Source organism: Verticillium dahliae, genomic scaffold (assembly GCF_000150675.1).
Source record: "Verticillium dahliae VdLs.17 supercont1.5 genomic scaffold, whole genome shotgun sequence".
Taxonomy (NCBI): domain Eukaryota; kingdom Fungi; phylum Ascomycota; class Sordariomycetes; order Glomerellales; family Plectosphaerellaceae; genus Verticillium; species Verticillium dahliae.
In genome coordinates, this window is record NW_009276938.1 from 59,640 (window position 1) to 73,896 (window position 14,257).

At 53.1% G+C, this 14,257-nt stretch overlaps 6 protein-coding genes across 6 annotated transcripts; 4 read left to right on the forward strand and 2 right to left on the reverse strand.

Moving 5' to 3' along the window:
• Window positions 1–115: 115 nt before the first annotated feature.
• VDAG_03015 (uncharacterized protein) lies at window positions 116–1,546 on the forward strand (the record flags this gene model as incomplete). Its single annotated transcript, XM_009656880.1, has 3 exons — window positions 116–354; window positions 451–1,419; window positions 1,476–1,546. The coding sequence occupies exons 2-3, from the start codon at window positions 597–599 to the stop codon at window positions 1,544–1,546; spliced, it is 894 nt and encodes a 297-aa protein (XP_009655175.1). The 5' UTR covers window positions 116–354; window positions 451–596.
• Window positions 1,547–2,102: 556 nt separating this feature from the next.
• On the reverse strand, window positions 2,103–2,940 carry VDAG_03016 (ubiquitin). The gene is made up of 4 exons (XM_009656881.1): window positions 2,752–2,940; window positions 2,636–2,690; window positions 2,496–2,578; window positions 2,103–2,430 (listed from the first exon to the last, which is right to left on the reverse strand). Exons 1-4 carry the CDS (start codon window positions 2,760–2,762, stop codon window positions 2,331–2,333), a joined length of 249 nt encoding a protein of 82 aa, XP_009655176.1. The 5' UTR covers window positions 2,763–2,940; the 3' UTR covers window positions 2,103–2,330.
• A 540-nt stretch (window positions 2,941–3,480) lies between these two features.
• VDAG_03017 (prohibitin-2) lies at window positions 3,481–4,790 on the reverse strand. The gene is made up of 3 exons (XM_009656882.1): window positions 4,437–4,790; window positions 4,006–4,361; window positions 3,481–3,953 (listed from the first exon to the last, which is right to left on the reverse strand). The coding sequence occupies exons 1-3, from the start codon at window positions 4,684–4,686 to the stop codon at window positions 3,633–3,635; spliced, it is 927 nt and encodes a 308-aa protein (XP_009655177.1). The 5' UTR covers window positions 4,687–4,790; the 3' UTR covers window positions 3,481–3,632.
• Window positions 4,791–4,952: 162 nt separating this feature from the next.
• Window positions 4,953–6,083, forward strand: VDAG_03018 (uncharacterized protein). Its single transcript, XM_009656883.1, has 4 exons — window positions 4,953–5,189; window positions 5,243–5,333; window positions 5,508–5,700; window positions 5,754–6,083. The coding sequence occupies exons 1-4, from the start codon at window positions 5,144–5,146 to the stop codon at window positions 5,784–5,786; spliced, it is 363 nt and encodes a 120-aa protein (XP_009655178.1). The 5' UTR covers window positions 4,953–5,143; the 3' UTR covers window positions 5,787–6,083.
• A 2,033-nt stretch (window positions 6,084–8,116) lies between these two features.
• VDAG_03019 (nuclear transcription factor Y subunit B-3) lies at window positions 8,117–9,567 on the forward strand (the record flags this gene model as incomplete). The annotated part of the gene is made up of 4 exons (XM_009656884.1): window positions 8,117–8,690; window positions 9,004–9,114; window positions 9,172–9,299; window positions 9,352–9,567. The coding sequence occupies exons 1-4, from the start codon at window positions 8,531–8,533 to the stop codon at window positions 9,565–9,567; spliced, it is 615 nt and encodes a 204-aa protein (XP_009655179.1). The 5' UTR covers window positions 8,117–8,530.
• Window positions 9,568–10,595: 1,028 nt separating this feature from the next.
• Window positions 10,596–12,677, forward strand: VDAG_03020 (RNA polymerase I-specific transcription initiation factor rrn3; the record flags this gene model as incomplete). Its single annotated transcript, XM_009656885.1, has 1 exon — window positions 10,596–12,677. The coding sequence occupies one exon, from the start codon at window positions 10,596–10,598 to the stop codon at window positions 12,675–12,677; it is 2,082 nt and encodes a 693-aa protein (XP_009655180.1).
• Between the last annotated feature and the right edge of the window lie 1,580 nt (window positions 12,678–14,257).

Consider the following 14,257-nt stretch of genomic DNA (forward strand, 5'->3'; position numbering starts at 1 on the left):
TATATGCACAAAACACTCCCCACCCCCTCTGACGAGCACACTAAGATAAGATAACAGCTTCGACCTCATGATAGGTATCCCTTAAGCAGCACCCAGGGCCATTGTCCAACAAGCCAGGGCAGCCGACAAGTCTCCAACAAGCTTCACGAGGCGACTCTCCAAGCGCCACAACATGAAGAATCGTCGAACCTGATGGCTTTAGATTGATGCCGTATTCTCCTTCAAATTTCCTCTCGATCTTGGTCTTCCTTTTTCATTACAGCTTCCAACACATATCACTAGAAGCTTGATCATTTACGATTGCAACCATTTCAACGTAATACTTCAAGATAGTGCAGCCATCCATGCAACAAAGTAAGTAGCTCTCTACTATCCATGAACCCGTGATCTTACCGTCTCGTTCTGTTTCCTGGAGTGTATTCGCTGACATTATTGTCGCTGCCCTGACAGTGCCTGTACCGACCTGCATTCGCGAAGTGCTCAATTCCTATTCACCTCTGTGCTGATTCTCGGAATCGTCAACCTTCTGAGGAGTGCACAAATATACATACTCGAAAACCATCAAGGTGGGAGATAAATAGGTCTACCCGGACACTATGCCGCCTCCCAAGTCATTAGCCGAGCTATGCCTCGAAGCTTGTCAGAAGCATATAAGCCAGCTAACAAGCTTTGGCGATGGCGACTTTCTGCTACCTCCGCATTATGTTCGCGATTTGCTTTCGAGGATATGGGATCCTGCTCAATTACGCACAATCGAGATCAACTCTCCACAGGTTGCCACTACTGAAGCCTGGCAGCGCCTGATTGCAAAGGAATTTCCAGTCGAAAGTCGGGACAAAAACTACTTCCCCAAAAACCCGACCAAGTGGTACAAGATTTACGAGAAATATACAATGGAGCGTCAACTTTCTCGGCAAGAGGCCGAGGACCAATTGCGCCGCCAATTCCAGGGTCTTCAAGATAAGAAAGAATCTCGTGTCAGCAGGCTTGTCGACGACCCAAAGTTTTTGCCGCGACCTCCAAAGACCGGCCGGACCTTTGGGACAAGTGCGCGTCCTAGCGGGAGAGATGCGCCAAGCACCCTCCGTTTTGGCGGTGGTACTCGCACCAAGATGAATACTGGCGCCGGCGTGCTACGTAAGGCTCGTCGACAGGCTGCAGAACATCACCTCAAGCTTGGGGGCGTTTTAGCCAGACCAGTGAGCAGGGCCCCGACAGGCACAGTCATAAGAGCCCCTGTCGGCATGGTCAACGCTCATCGAATCGCCGCTCAACCAGCATTTAGAGCCCGTTCTTCACTTCAGCAGAACGCGGCCGACATTCGGGAATCCAGCAGGCCCAACCCAAAGGCCAATTATATCTCGGATTCATCAGATAACGAACTTTGGAGCGAAGACGAACAGGACGACGAACAGCCACGTCAAGGCAAACGAGTGAAAACTGATGTGACCGCTCGAAGTTACAATACTTCACAGATAACATCCTCAGGCGCCTCTTCGCAACCGGCAAAGCGCCCCGGGCTCCTCTCGAATGCACCCAAGTCTAAGGCCAAAACAACAACATTCGCAGAAGATCAATCGACGTCGACATCATCCCGCAACACGCGCCATAGCGACTCGACAGGCGTACAGGCGAAGCCGACGCGCCCAGCTCAGAATACTCCACCACAGAGCCTCGGCAGAGATATTCCTGTGCCAGTGAGTGGCTCTCGGAGGTCACCGCCGCAGTCACGCTCGAAGGCAACATCTCCGACCCCTAGTAACCAGCAGTCTATCTCTGCAGCAACCAAGAAGCGAAAGGCAGTCGATATATTTATGCCTAAAAAGCGTCGATAATGCGAACGTGCATTCTTAATTGGATTCTTCAGACTGGTTACGACATACAGGCAGTTTCTGGGCCAAGGTGTACCTGTATAGGATAGGGTTGGGAGCGTGGCGTTAGGATGGTAGATACCTGGGTTTAAGGTGACCAAATGCGATTGTCTCTATTTCTGCAGTTTATGCCAACGAATGAGACATCATTTCACTGGTGACGCTGGAATTCGGAGCACTCAAGCAACCACTCTTTGACAAGCCTTCTCGGACGTCAAGTAGTGCAGCAGAAAGATTAGCATGGTCATGATTACGTATATGCAGCCCCTGCAGTCTACGGCAGTTGAGACTTCCTTGTCTCCGCGTCAATACCCATCACATCGAGCCCGATGACGCCGGCCTTATGTGCGTGTAGCGGTCTGTTGCACGCAGGATCACCTCTGAATGGACCACCAGTGGCATGATATTTGTTTGTATTTTATGTCTCCCAGGGCCTTCAAGACCATCCGACTGAACGTATTATTTGGCGCCCATGGCAGCTCCGCCGCGAAGTGCCAGAACAAGATGAAGTGTCGCACCAGCCTCGAGACCGTATTCGGATGCTGACTTGTCGTCAACCCTGCACTCGGTCAGATGTTGAAATTTCTTGGAATATGGGTATTCGAGAAGCTGGTTAGGACCTACATCTGCTTGCCACCGAAGATGAGGCGCTGTTGAACCGGCGGTATTCCCTCCTTCTCCTCTACCTTCTCCTTGATCTGCGAAACCTACGCAAGTAAAGTCAGCGGACAGTGGTGCTACTGATTCAGGGACCACAAACAAACCTTGTATTCATTCTCAATATCCAGCTCAATCTCCTTGCCCGTGAGCGTTCGGACCCTGTGTCGCAGCCGTCAATCAAGGGACTGTGCAGAGGGTTGAGTCGGGGAGTCTTTCGTACTTGATGAGCATCTTGGTTGTAGCCTACGGTCGAAAAAGTCGGTAGAACGGACGCGGTGAGGTAAATGTCTTACGCAGCTGTTCTCTGAGTCGATGGTCGGTGAAGTACCTGCTACCTTAGGTATTAAGGTATTCGGAGGCAAGCCAGATAGATAGTCATGTAGAAGGAGCTCTCCCATCCACCAAACTCGCTAGAAGGTCGCTGCCTTCTGGTGGGGGCGGGGTTCTCCCGGCCCGCCCCAGCACCAGTGAGTGGGTCATCGACCTAAGCTCGGAGGCTCGCTAGCGTTCGTGATCGTCAGCGGCCTGTCAGGCCTGTTCCTGATGCCTACCTTACAGACTGTGAACGGCTGAACCCATGGGGTGAAGATCAACTATTTACTGTGTACCTCAGTTATTAGAGATCGCAGCCGCAACGTATCAGTCTGCATCAATAATATGTCAGTAAGCGTTACATCTAGCTCTCAAAGCACAGCCATTTTAAATTCCTCCGGGTTCTCCGTACATATGTCCTAACGATATGCGCTGTTCAAGCGATACTGGGGGAAGTAGTCCCAGTTATTTCCTTCTGCAATAGAGAATCTTCGAGCAGCTGCTGGACGATGGGTTCAAGGAGTGAGACGCGTGAGAGGGAAGTTTGAACCCAGATCAGATGAACAGCTCCTGAGCATGACAATCACTGTAGCCCTTCGCACTATAAGGTTGGGCTTGGGTGATAATGTCAAGAATAGTAGAGACGGACTCGGTGTTTGATCCTAAGATCAACCCTCAAGGCTGTTCGTTAATGGGAGTATAGTACAGGTTAGCCGGATCGGCTTTGGTGTAGTACAGTGGAGATTTAGCATCCTGGGGAATCGGTGGCGATGAGAAGCTCAATGTGCTCTACTTCTTTTCCACATTCTCAAAGACATTGAGACCTAGACCCTCGGAATCTAGCAGGAGCCTGTTCTTTCCGCCAGATTCCTGCATCTGCTGGGCGATGAAACGAGCGTTCTCGATCTTCTTCAGCTCGACGTAGGCCTTGTTCTTTCTGATGGCGTCACCAATCAGCTCAGCTGACCGTGCCTCACCCTGTGCCTTGACGACCATAGCCTGCTTTTCCTGGCGAGCCTTGTCGACGATGAAAGCAGCCCTTTGGGCTTCTTGCTGCGCAACCTGCTTGGCCTCTACAGCCGCAGTGAACTCTGGCGAGAAGGCGAGATGCTACAGACCACGTCAGTACTGAGGTACTAATATATGGGTTGAAAGGACCAACCGTAAGGGACACATCGTCAAGAAGGATATTAAAACGAGCTGCCCTCCTCGAAAGGTTCTCGCGAACAAGCTTGGCAACCATCTCTCGCTGCGTGATCAGCTGGCTCGCGTTAAACTGTGCGACGACACTCTTCAAGACCTCATTCACGATTGAAGGAAGCACCCTCTCGTCATAATCGGTGCCAAGAGTGCGATAAATCTGCGGCAGAGCATTGATTTCCGGTCGGGACAGCACTCGGCATGTAATATTAACCATCTGCAGATCCTTGGTGCCGGTCAAGGAAGCGACGCTCCTCGGCTTCGCGCGGACATCATATACAACCGGCGTTTCGAGCCAGGGAAGCATGAAGTGTGTGCCTGGAGTAACAAAGATGAGCAAAGGGGCACAATTTCAGGAGCTCGAGGCTCGGATGACACGGATCTTAACTATACCTTCGTTGTAGATATCCTTGCCGACGCCGCTAATTCTCCGGTACTTGATGGCTCTCTGACCACCGTCGACGTTGAAGATCGCGTTCTGAGCAAAAAAGGCAGTGCCTGCTAGGGCAATCATAGCTCCGACGCCCATACCAACACCTCGAGGTCCTCCAGGCATACCACCTCCGCCTCGTCGCTGAGTCTGCTGCGCTACGGCGCGGAGGCGCTGGTAGGCCTCCTCCATTGGGTTCTTTCCGCCGGACATGATGATAGTCGATCTCGGGATCGCCTGCGTAGTTGTGCTTTTCGCGTAGCCGAGAAGGGGTCGGAAGCGTTCGATCAGAATCAAAAGTCGACAGCTGATTGCATGGAGCACAGGGTTGGTCGCGAAGCTCCGAAGAAAATGGAAGACGGCATCGACCTCAGGCGTCGAGGCAAGACGCACGGACCATAGCGCAGCATTACCTCAGCACTGTGCGCCAGTACTCTCCCTCATACTCATCAGCGGCCCACCACTTGAAGCCTGTCTCCAGGTCCATCCTCACGAGCTTAGTTACCTTATCGAGGGTATATCGAGGCACAACAGGTTTACTTGCGATATTCCTCATCTATTCGAACGACCGGACACGCCCCATCACTTAGACGTATACATTTCGTCTTCGTCACTTGCGCCGCACTGAATCTGGTCGAACGCGAGAGTTCTCGACAAGCCCCTCACAAAGATGTCGTCGCAAACCGCAGCACAGGCCAATCCAAGGAAGCAACAAGGTGCGTGATTCGCAAACTTGATGGACCGTCTAACTGACGTGGTTCCGACTTAGAACTGCAAAATCAGTACACTGTCTACAAGAACACACTGCAGCAGATTGCACAGAAGATTGGTGATGTAGAGCAAGAGGCTGAGGAACATAAGTACGTTGCCACAATTCTTTTTCGTATCCAAGTCGATCTTTTCGTTTTGGTCGGGCCTTTATGTTCACGAAGACTTCTGTGCGCAACTGTGAGCGTCTTCTTTCTATAGAGGCTCCTCCCACGTCTTGTAGTCTTGACCGCCCTACCCTCATCGCCCCTCTAACCATACTGCAGGCTGGTTCTCGAAACCCTGCAGCCGCTGTCAGGAGACCGCAAGGCATTCCGTCTTATCAATGGTGTTTTGATGGAACAGACGGTCCAAGATGTTATGCCTGCGCTCAAGACCAATTCCGAGGGCTTGAAAAAGGTCCTTGAAGACCTTGTGAAGCAGTACAAAACGAAACAAGATGAGTTGGAGAAATGGAAGGTGTGTATGGCCCCCCTCACGACACCCGGAACCTGTTTTAACAAGTTTTACAGAAGAAGCACAATATTCAAGTCGTCCAGTCGTGAGATCTGGCCGATTACCTGTGCGGATAAAAGACCAATTGCCTGGGAGATAACTTTTGCACGAGCGCAAAGTCACAGACGCAACTTTTATTAATACCAGCCAACGGCTATGTATCTATTCACCGAGGTATTCTACCGCTGGGACAGATCGGGTATGCTGCAGCGGATTTGACTGCTGTGTTAGAATGACCTCGGCATGGTAAGGAAATGTGGGAGCGAACCTGCAGCGATATCATGTTGCTGCCACGTGCTGTGCATTGTTTCAGCAAGAGACTCGAAATCCAGATCTTTCGAATCAAACCGTAATGTGTCTGTATAACACGAGACCTGGCACAGGGCCCTTGCGGGGCGTGCAATGACGGTGAATCTCGTATGTGGATTGCCTTGACCACGGTGACGCCATAGGATGTGGGTTACCAGATTCGTTACCGGAGAACGACGGTGCTTGAAATCATCAGAGGGTAAAGTTGTTCATTGCCAGTCACGATGTTTGAGCCTTCGATGCATGTGTGCCCGGTTGATTGGTGTGTGTGAGTGACTGATGCCTAACTTGGCTGACAAGGCATTCCGGGGCATGCTCGGTCAGGGCTGAGGGTGCCTCTGTGTTGTCTGTAATCTAGGCGCAGGCCAACGCACAAGTATGCAACCTTCTCGGCGATCACCCATGCGCCTTACTTCCGACGCTGGATGTGCAATGCTCTGCAGCGCAGCAAACAGTATGCCAGGACGGTCTGTGTGAGGAGGCAGAGCTATTGGCTCCCAAATGAAGGGGCCTAACATGCGTGAGTGATGCATGCAGGGACGCCAATACGATAGCCTGGTTTGGACGGCCAGCAACTGGCGGATCTGTAGTGGTGGACAGTGGTGGACAGACAGATGGGAGACGCTGAAGCAGTCCATCGCAATGGCAGTTGAATACTCTGACCGACTGGTGTTCATCCTGCAACGGCGGCCTGACCAGCCCTTCGAACAGCCATTTCAGTGAAGTGTCTCATATGCGCATCCAGATCCAATGTGCCTTGACCCCCCCTGCTTGTTTGCAGACCACCTGGTAAACGGATAGATGCTATCGATAACGATCCAGCTTTCGTTGGTCAATCCTGATGCTCGGCGTTAGTAATGCAACATGGATTCGGATCGCAGGCTTCTCATCCTGTACTCACTCATCCTGTACTCACTTGCCAAGGTCGGCATCGGACAGCCATGGGGTCTTCCGTTCGGTCCGCGCCTAAAATCTGCACCTAACCAGGTAGGTAACCTGCAGGAGCTCACCGCTCGCCACAGGACATTTGAATTGATGTACGACACAACGTGATCTTGACGTTACGGTAAAACATTCAGCACGCTCGCATAGCATTCTCGAATTAATGAGGATGAATCTGTACTCTGACGTTTTTTCTTTTTGCTTTAGTGAATTTTGCCACGACGAGTGACGGATTTTGTTGCACCTTGTCAGGCTTGGACGGGGATGAGAGATTCGCGAACCCGGTTGAGACGCGAGGCGGGACGTCATCCCACTGTCTCTGTCAACGAGCTCCCAAGAGGGGCCAAGTCCTAGGTGGGAGGTGTCGCTGTTAACTAAGGGCGGGCCTCTGTCAGTTGGCCAGGGTCCCTTCCTAGGTAGGTACCTACCTTGCCTGCGCATTCGCTGCACCTTGTGGTGTCGCATTCAGCCGCGTGTTAGTGACTGCCCAGTCCCTGCGTGGCTGATAGGTACCTCATCGAGAGCGAGGGCGACATATAGTGGAGAAGGTACTTCGAGGTCCACTCAGTCTCGCGCAATGCAGAGGTATCGCAAGTGGTCAACACATGAGCCAGCCTAAAAAGATACTTCCCTACACCAGCCATATTTACGTGCCTTATCTGCTGTTCCCTTTTCCCCTTTGTTGACGACCTTCCCTGCAAGCGCAAGGCGCTCCTGCTTCCCATGTCATTCACCTGCTTCGAGTCCCAATCCACTTCACGTTCTCCCTCCTGCAACACCCCACGTTCTTGCAGCCATCGATACGAGTGCCCGGCATCCCAGCAGTATCTTCCTTGCGACATTGACCGAACAACGCAGGCACCCAACGCGCAAAAGTTACAGCCCAAGCATCTGGGCGCCCAAGCCATCAAACAACCAAGTGACTACACAACCAGGCGACCACATTGATGACCTGGCGCCAACAGTAGAGGTACGCATAAGGGTCACTCCCGCTTGCCTGTGCCGGCCTTGCCTTTCTGACACGCCATTGCAGCCCGTATACCCAGTCATCCCGCCCTCGCAGGCAACAGCCCGATCCCCGGTGTAACCCGCGCAACTGCCCGAAGCCGCACCCATAGCACCCATTTGCCGACACCGCGCTCACGTCACAGCCCACTCAACTGATTTCAGCCTGTCAAGATTGATCTGTCACGCGGTCTACCCACCTCCGCCTCGTCATCGCGCACCTGCTACCCCAGGTTTCTTGCGACCGAATCACACTTAGCGTCTGCCTTCCTTGGAAGACATCCTCCTGTGCCTTCACGCGTCCCCAGCGGCCTGTCACGATCCACGAGCACCATCAGCGATTCGTCACAACCCTAGCTCAAGATCTAAAGAGGGGCTAGCACTGTAGGATTTGACGCAGGTGTGCAGCTAAGCCGCAAAACTTGCAAGCCTTACCGTTTCCTGCAACGTGTCAAGGAACACATCACCTAGCCCGCTGTGCGATCCGCGAGACCCAAGTAATTACCAGGACGCCAGCAACCGCTGCAGGTAGCCAAATATGTCGGACTCCCCCCAATCTGCTTCGAAGGATGTCGACCAAGGTGTACCGTCACCCGACGAGGAAGGACAAATGAACGACCCCCAAGACCCACACTCTGGCGGGCTCACCTATGAGTTTGAGGTAAAAGAGCAAGACAGGTGGTTGCCCATAGCCAATGGTAAGTCTTCTGTCCCTGGTCTCCACGCGGGATGTGTATAGCTCTGGACAACGCCAAACCAAGCATACCCATCTTTACTGCCTTCCGTAACTGTGAACGATCGATTCGAGTATCACTCTTTTCGCCACTCTTTTGAGCCCTTGGCCGGCGTTCGGCTCATCCCACGAGTAGCAAGAGGCTAGCCAGCGGCTCACGTCGGACTTGCCCATGTCTCGCGATTCGCCTCTCCAACTGCCGGAAGCGCCGTGCATTTCTAGGAACGACGACGAGCGCTATGAGGAACTTGATGCTAACATTCGTAACTTTGCTCCAGTCGCCCGCATCATGAAGAACGCTCTGCCTGAAAATGCCAAAATCGCAAAAGAGGCCAAAGAATGCATGCAAGAGTGTGTCAGCGAGTTCATCTCCTTCATCACCAGCGAAGGTAAGTCCTGCTTCTCTACCAGTGGCATGTAAAACAGACGACTGACCGGTTACCCAGCTTCGGAGAAGTGTCACCAGGAGAAACGCAAGACAGTTAATGGCGAGGACATTTTGTTTGCCATGACATCGCTCGGCTTCGAGAATTATGCCGAGGCGCTCAAAATCTATCTCTCGAAATATCGCGAAGTAAGTTTCAACGTGTGTTCTCGCCGATTGGCGACGTGCTAATCGATAAAAGCAACAATCTCAGACGAACAGAGGCGAGGGTGGACAGGGTGCACGCCCTAACAGCGCCTATGGCGGCCAGCCTCCCACAGGTGCTGGCAGCTTCCAGGCTGAGGCTTCCGGTAACATTTTGGGCGCGCAACCCGGAGAAGGCGGTGCGGATGCCTCAAACTACATGTATCCTCCACAGTCCGGCCACAATGGTGCTGGAGCTGGCGAGGGCTACTAAGCTGTCTCTGTGTGGGGGTTTGTCAACGCTTGTGGACCATGAAGTCGGGTAAAATCAGTCCGTGACATGTGTCTGGCTGTGTACAAGTGAAAGGGGCAGCGAATGCTATCATGAGATATGTGCAACAGGCGTGTTTGGAAGATAGAAGCCATTCAGTGTGATATGGCGATGTCAACAATTAGGGGCAGGGAGTCGCTCGGTTGTGACAGGCGTGGGGACGGATTTGACACACGTACATATGCTGGCTGGAGTTCCTAATCATCAGACATGTCTAAACAGGTTCAGATGGCCCAGGTCGGGCATCACTCCCTCAGTCAAAACCTAGGCGCCTCGATTCGACGGCATCTGATCACCTGCCAACGATATACCTTGCTCGGGCTATTCAGGGATGATTTTATCAGAGGCTGAGCAAATCACCAGTTTCGCACCTTGATATGGTAATCCCGCCCATCCAGCTAATCGACATGCATTAATGGCAAAATCCGTGGTAACCCCAATTTGTACTGATTTTTCAACTTGCTGGGGGGACGAGGGGGGCTTGGCTCTATTGGAGATTGCGACGGCAATGACTGCATGGGAAGAAGACGGCATATTTGGTTCAAACGAGTCCTGACCTGACACCGGCGGATAGAATGTGAATGTCAGGGACAATGTAATCATCAAACTCTTATCGATAAGTACGGCAACGAAAGGTGGGTCCAAACAGGAGCCGCCTTGACATCGAGTGGCCCGTGCCATGGTTTCGTCAGACCCTCGCCTTTCCTTCCCTCCTCCTTCCCCACCTGCAAGACGGGGGGCGTCCGAAGAAAACCGAAAAAATCCCCAGACTTTCTTTCGGCGCCTTGCTCAAAGTGCACGAGAGGTCGTTCATTTGCCTTGCGCCAACCACACATTACCCTAATTGTACCACCCCGAATGAGCGACTCTCAGACTACCACTTTTTTTATGGAAGATATCGGCCGTTTGCCCTCGATCCCTCGCTCCTCTGTCCAACCCGAGGGTCTGCACCCATCAGCCTAGCGTCTATCATGCGACCTTTCACCTCCATCGTGAGGCAACGTGCCGGCGCTCCCTCCACATTAGCGACCCCTACGAAGGGTATCCTTCGACCACCCTCTATTCTCGGGCGCCGAAAGAGCGAACACGCTGGTCTCGATTCCGACCTGGCCGACCCACCATCGAGTCCCACGAAACGACGCAAGGTATTCATCGACGAGCTGAATAACAAGGTGATTGAGTTCGGTGATAGATCTCTCGACGAAGTCAACATGGAGGTCCGAAAAGCTTTGGAAGAACATCTCATGGGCGAGGATAGCGACTATGACAACCTGAAGGAGATTTTCGCCAACGACAAGCGCAAGTCGCCGTCCGACTTGGGGAGTGACAGCGTCGTGAAGCCGCAAGAGCTCAAGCTATACATCTTAGCTTTGACGAATTGTGTGCCACTTCTCAAGAACCGAGCTTGTAACGGACTCGTGCGCAATTTTCTCCAAGTGTCATGGCTCGGTCGTGATGAGAACTTTTATAAGGTCTACCTCCAGCTCATGGCGGCATTGGTCAGCGCTCAGGGCTCCTACCTATCGATTGTTCTGTCCACCATGATGGAAAAGTTCTCACACTCCAGTTCAGCCGACTGGAGCATACCCGAGTACCCTTCAGTAACAAGAGAAGCCATGCGCGAGAGATTGCACGGCGCCTTGCGGTATCTTCTCAAGATGTTCCCGGCTGCAACACCAGTTCTACGAACACTGATCAGTGCCAAATTCCCTTTTGCCGACGATCCTCAACGAGCCCACGTCGCATACGTTAAGAATCTTCTGGCGCTCAAGGAATACGTAACGGAACTCGATTTGGATATCGTTGATCTTATCCTGCAACGGCTGGTGGCTATCGATGTTCAGATGCAAGTCGACCTTGAAGATTTAGACGACGAACTGACGGCGTCAGTCGCATACGCTCTGGGCAAGTCGTCAAATCCTGGGTCTTGGGAGGGTGATGAGATGGACCCGGGCGAAGACAAGGACGACGATGACGACGACGACGAGTCTGTCGATAGTGACGATTCAGATGTTGATGATCAAGAGGCCAAGGCACGAACCGTCAAGAGCAATGTTGAGAAACTGGATGCCATCCTCGACACCCTCTTTGAGTATTACACCCCGCACTTTGCCGACCCTGACTCAGACGACGCTTATTACGAATATGCTCTACTGGTCCAGTCATTCGGCAAGTTTGTGTTGCCGACGTACAAGTCGAGACATACGCAATTTTTGCTCTTCCACTTTGGGCAGCTCTCAGAAAGACTACGCGACACATTCGTGGGATCCTTGATGCACATCTTCACCGAACAGAACCGACCAGCTTTCGTACGACAGGCCGCAGCCACATATCTAGCTGGTTTTGTGGCAAGGGGAGCTCACGTACCAGGAGACTTGGTTCGGACCATCTTCAATCTCTTACTGGCACGAATGAAGTCGTACAGGCTGAGGCACGATGCACAGTCACGAGGGCCCGATATGAAGCGACATCAAATATACTACTCGATGGCACAGGCCATATTGTACGTATACTGCTTCCGTTGGAAGGATCTGGTCGTTTCAGTACCAGAACACGTCGATCCGGAAGATGCATCGTCGTATCTGGGCCACGAACTTGAGTGGATCCACGGCCTCAAGGAAGAGCTTGCGAGCCACGTATACTGCAGGATGAACCCTCTCAAGATCTGCTCGCCTGCTATAGTGGACGAGTTTGCCACCCTCGCACACAAGCTGGGACTGATGTACATATTCCCCCGTCTCGCGGAGAACCAACGCCTCCGGCTCTCGCAGTTTGTTTCTGATACGTACGGCAACGGAGGTGCGTTGCGAGACACGGGCGGTGCGCAAGGGGAAGAGGCCCACCAACTGGATCCATACTTCCCTTTCGATCCCTACCAACTGCCCGTCAGTAAACGTTGGGTCCATGGCGATTACGTGCAGTACGAGGCAGTGCCGGGGCTCAACATGACGGCGGAGAACGACAGCAGCGATGAAGACGACGAGGATGACGAGCCGGATACGGATGTTGACGAAGATACGGCGACAGCCAGTGAAAACGAAGACGAGGACTGAGCGGTGACTTCAGTCAAGGGTTAGCGAATAAAATGAGGACGGGCGAGACAATTGCACCAGCACGGGCAGGCAGGCGTTGGGTGGACCCGTACACCAAACACAGGTCACTCGTTGTTCATGGCGTGGGCGACTGACAGACCCCCTTCCCAGCAAGGCGTTTCGGGGTTTGATGACTTGAGGCTATAGATGATGGAGCGTTGATTTGCAGCATATTCGGTCAAGATGGCGGCTTGTTTACTTGGTTGTTTAGGTTGGCATGTGGTCATTAGCGTACATTTGTCCGAGAAAGGTCTTTCATCACGATGAGTGCCGCCTTGGGACGGTGAAGTAACCGAGACTGTCGTGGCGCGAGAACAATGCGGCAAATAAGCCAGGTGCGTCTGCGTCTGCGACACGGGCTATGCCGACAATGTGTTGATTTGTTTTGGTGTGTTGTAGAAAAGGAATGTTGTGTTGGAATGGTAGTGAAGAAGGGCCTCATCGTAATGAGCCCGTCGCGCGCGCCGTGACTCTCATGGTGTATTCCTTGGCATGGAGCCCAACCGAGGTTTGTGTGTTTTTGAACCTTCTGCGCGCTTGCAAGACCAAGCGAATCTGAAGCTATCTGGAGATTAAGCGACGGGGAGAAGCGAGATGGTCTTGTCACTGCAGGCGGCGGTCGTCGTCGTCTGTTTATGCGCTGTTAAGGCGATCCATCCGGGATGTCACAATCCCCTTTCTTATGGACACCTCTTTGCAGTGTCAATAGCGGGGCGCAAGCGCGCAGAGTGATTGGGGAATCTCGGGGCTTGGCGAGCACAGACGGCAGCATGATTGGATAATGGATGTTGGCGCAGCTACAGAAACGCGAACGCGAGGTCCAATGACGGGGCCGTGCACCGATCTCCACTGGGAAAATACGCCCATTCAGGTCCAGTTTGTTTCAACTGTCGGGGGGAAAAGCCAGGGGCCACACTCGTCGGGATCGCAAGTGGAAAGATAGGGAAGATGGGGAGGAAGGGAAAGGGGATTCGAAAGGAACGCCGGCACTTCGAGCGCATGGCGGGACGCGCAGGAGTTGCTCCACGACGGAAGATGAGGTGGAGGGGGGGGGGGAGTATGAGCAATTGTGGTTTCGTGGTTCGCGGTTCGCCATTTCAAGATTGAAGTTGGTTGCTAGCGCACCGTTGACAAGGGGGTAGAAGGGGGGGATGGACCAACCGCGTCGCTGGCGTACCTGCAGCAGCGGGCAGGCGGAGCGAGCAGGTGCAGGTGGGGTGGAGATGGCTCAGTGGCCGCAGCCTCCAAGACGCTGGGAAAGCAGCGCAATCTCCCTCGTCGGTGAGTCGATGGTTCTCCTGGCCCAGCATGGTAAGAGCCTATGGCGATTACAATGGCACGGGCCAGCCCCCCCTCAAGGTCATGATCAGGGATGTGACATGGCAGCTCGGGGGGTGAAGGGGGAGCCTTGCTCGCCCGTCTGCCTCCTGCCTGGCTGGATTCGGGGCGCAAGGGACGATTAGCCCGTCTTTCCCTCGTCGCGATCCATGTTTTCTCACCTGATCCCTCCGCCCGCCTCTACCCTGCTTTCTTCTCTTTTA

Bases quoted from the DNA above. Each gene is read 5' to 3' on its own strand.
- VDAG_03016 (XM_009656881.1), bottom strand. The intron at 2,579-2,635 runs GTTTGTTTGTGG...TTACTTGCGTAG, and splicing joins ATATTGAGAATGAATACAAG to GTTTCGCAGATCAAGGAGAA. The intron at 2,431-2,495 runs GTAGGTCCTAAC...GACCGAGTGCAG, and splicing joins ATCTTCGGTGGCAAGCAGAT to GGTTGACGACAAGTCAGCAT.
- VDAG_03017 (XM_009656882.1), bottom strand. From the start codon at position 4,686: ATGTCCGGCGGAAAGAACCCAATGGAGGAGGCCTACCAGCGCCTCCGC. The intron at 4,362-4,436 runs GTATAGTTAAGA...TTGTTACTCCAG, and splicing joins CAAGGATATCTACAACGAAG to GCACACACTTCATGCTTCCC. The intron at 3,954-4,005 runs GTTGGTCCTTTC...CGTGGTCTGTAG, and splicing joins TTGACGATGTGTCCCTTACG to CATCTCGCCTTCTCGCCAGA.
- VDAG_03018 (XM_009656883.1), top strand. From the start codon at position 5,144: ATGTCGTCGCAAACCGCAGCACAGGCCAATCCAAGGAAGCAACAAG. The intron at 5,190-5,242 runs GTGCGTGATTCG...GTTCCGACTTAG, and splicing joins CAATCCAAGGAAGCAACAAG to AACTGCAAAATCAGTACACT. The intron at 5,334-5,507 runs GTACGTTGCCAC...ACCATACTGCAG, and splicing joins CAAGAGGCTGAGGAACATAA to GCTGGTTCTCGAAACCCTGC.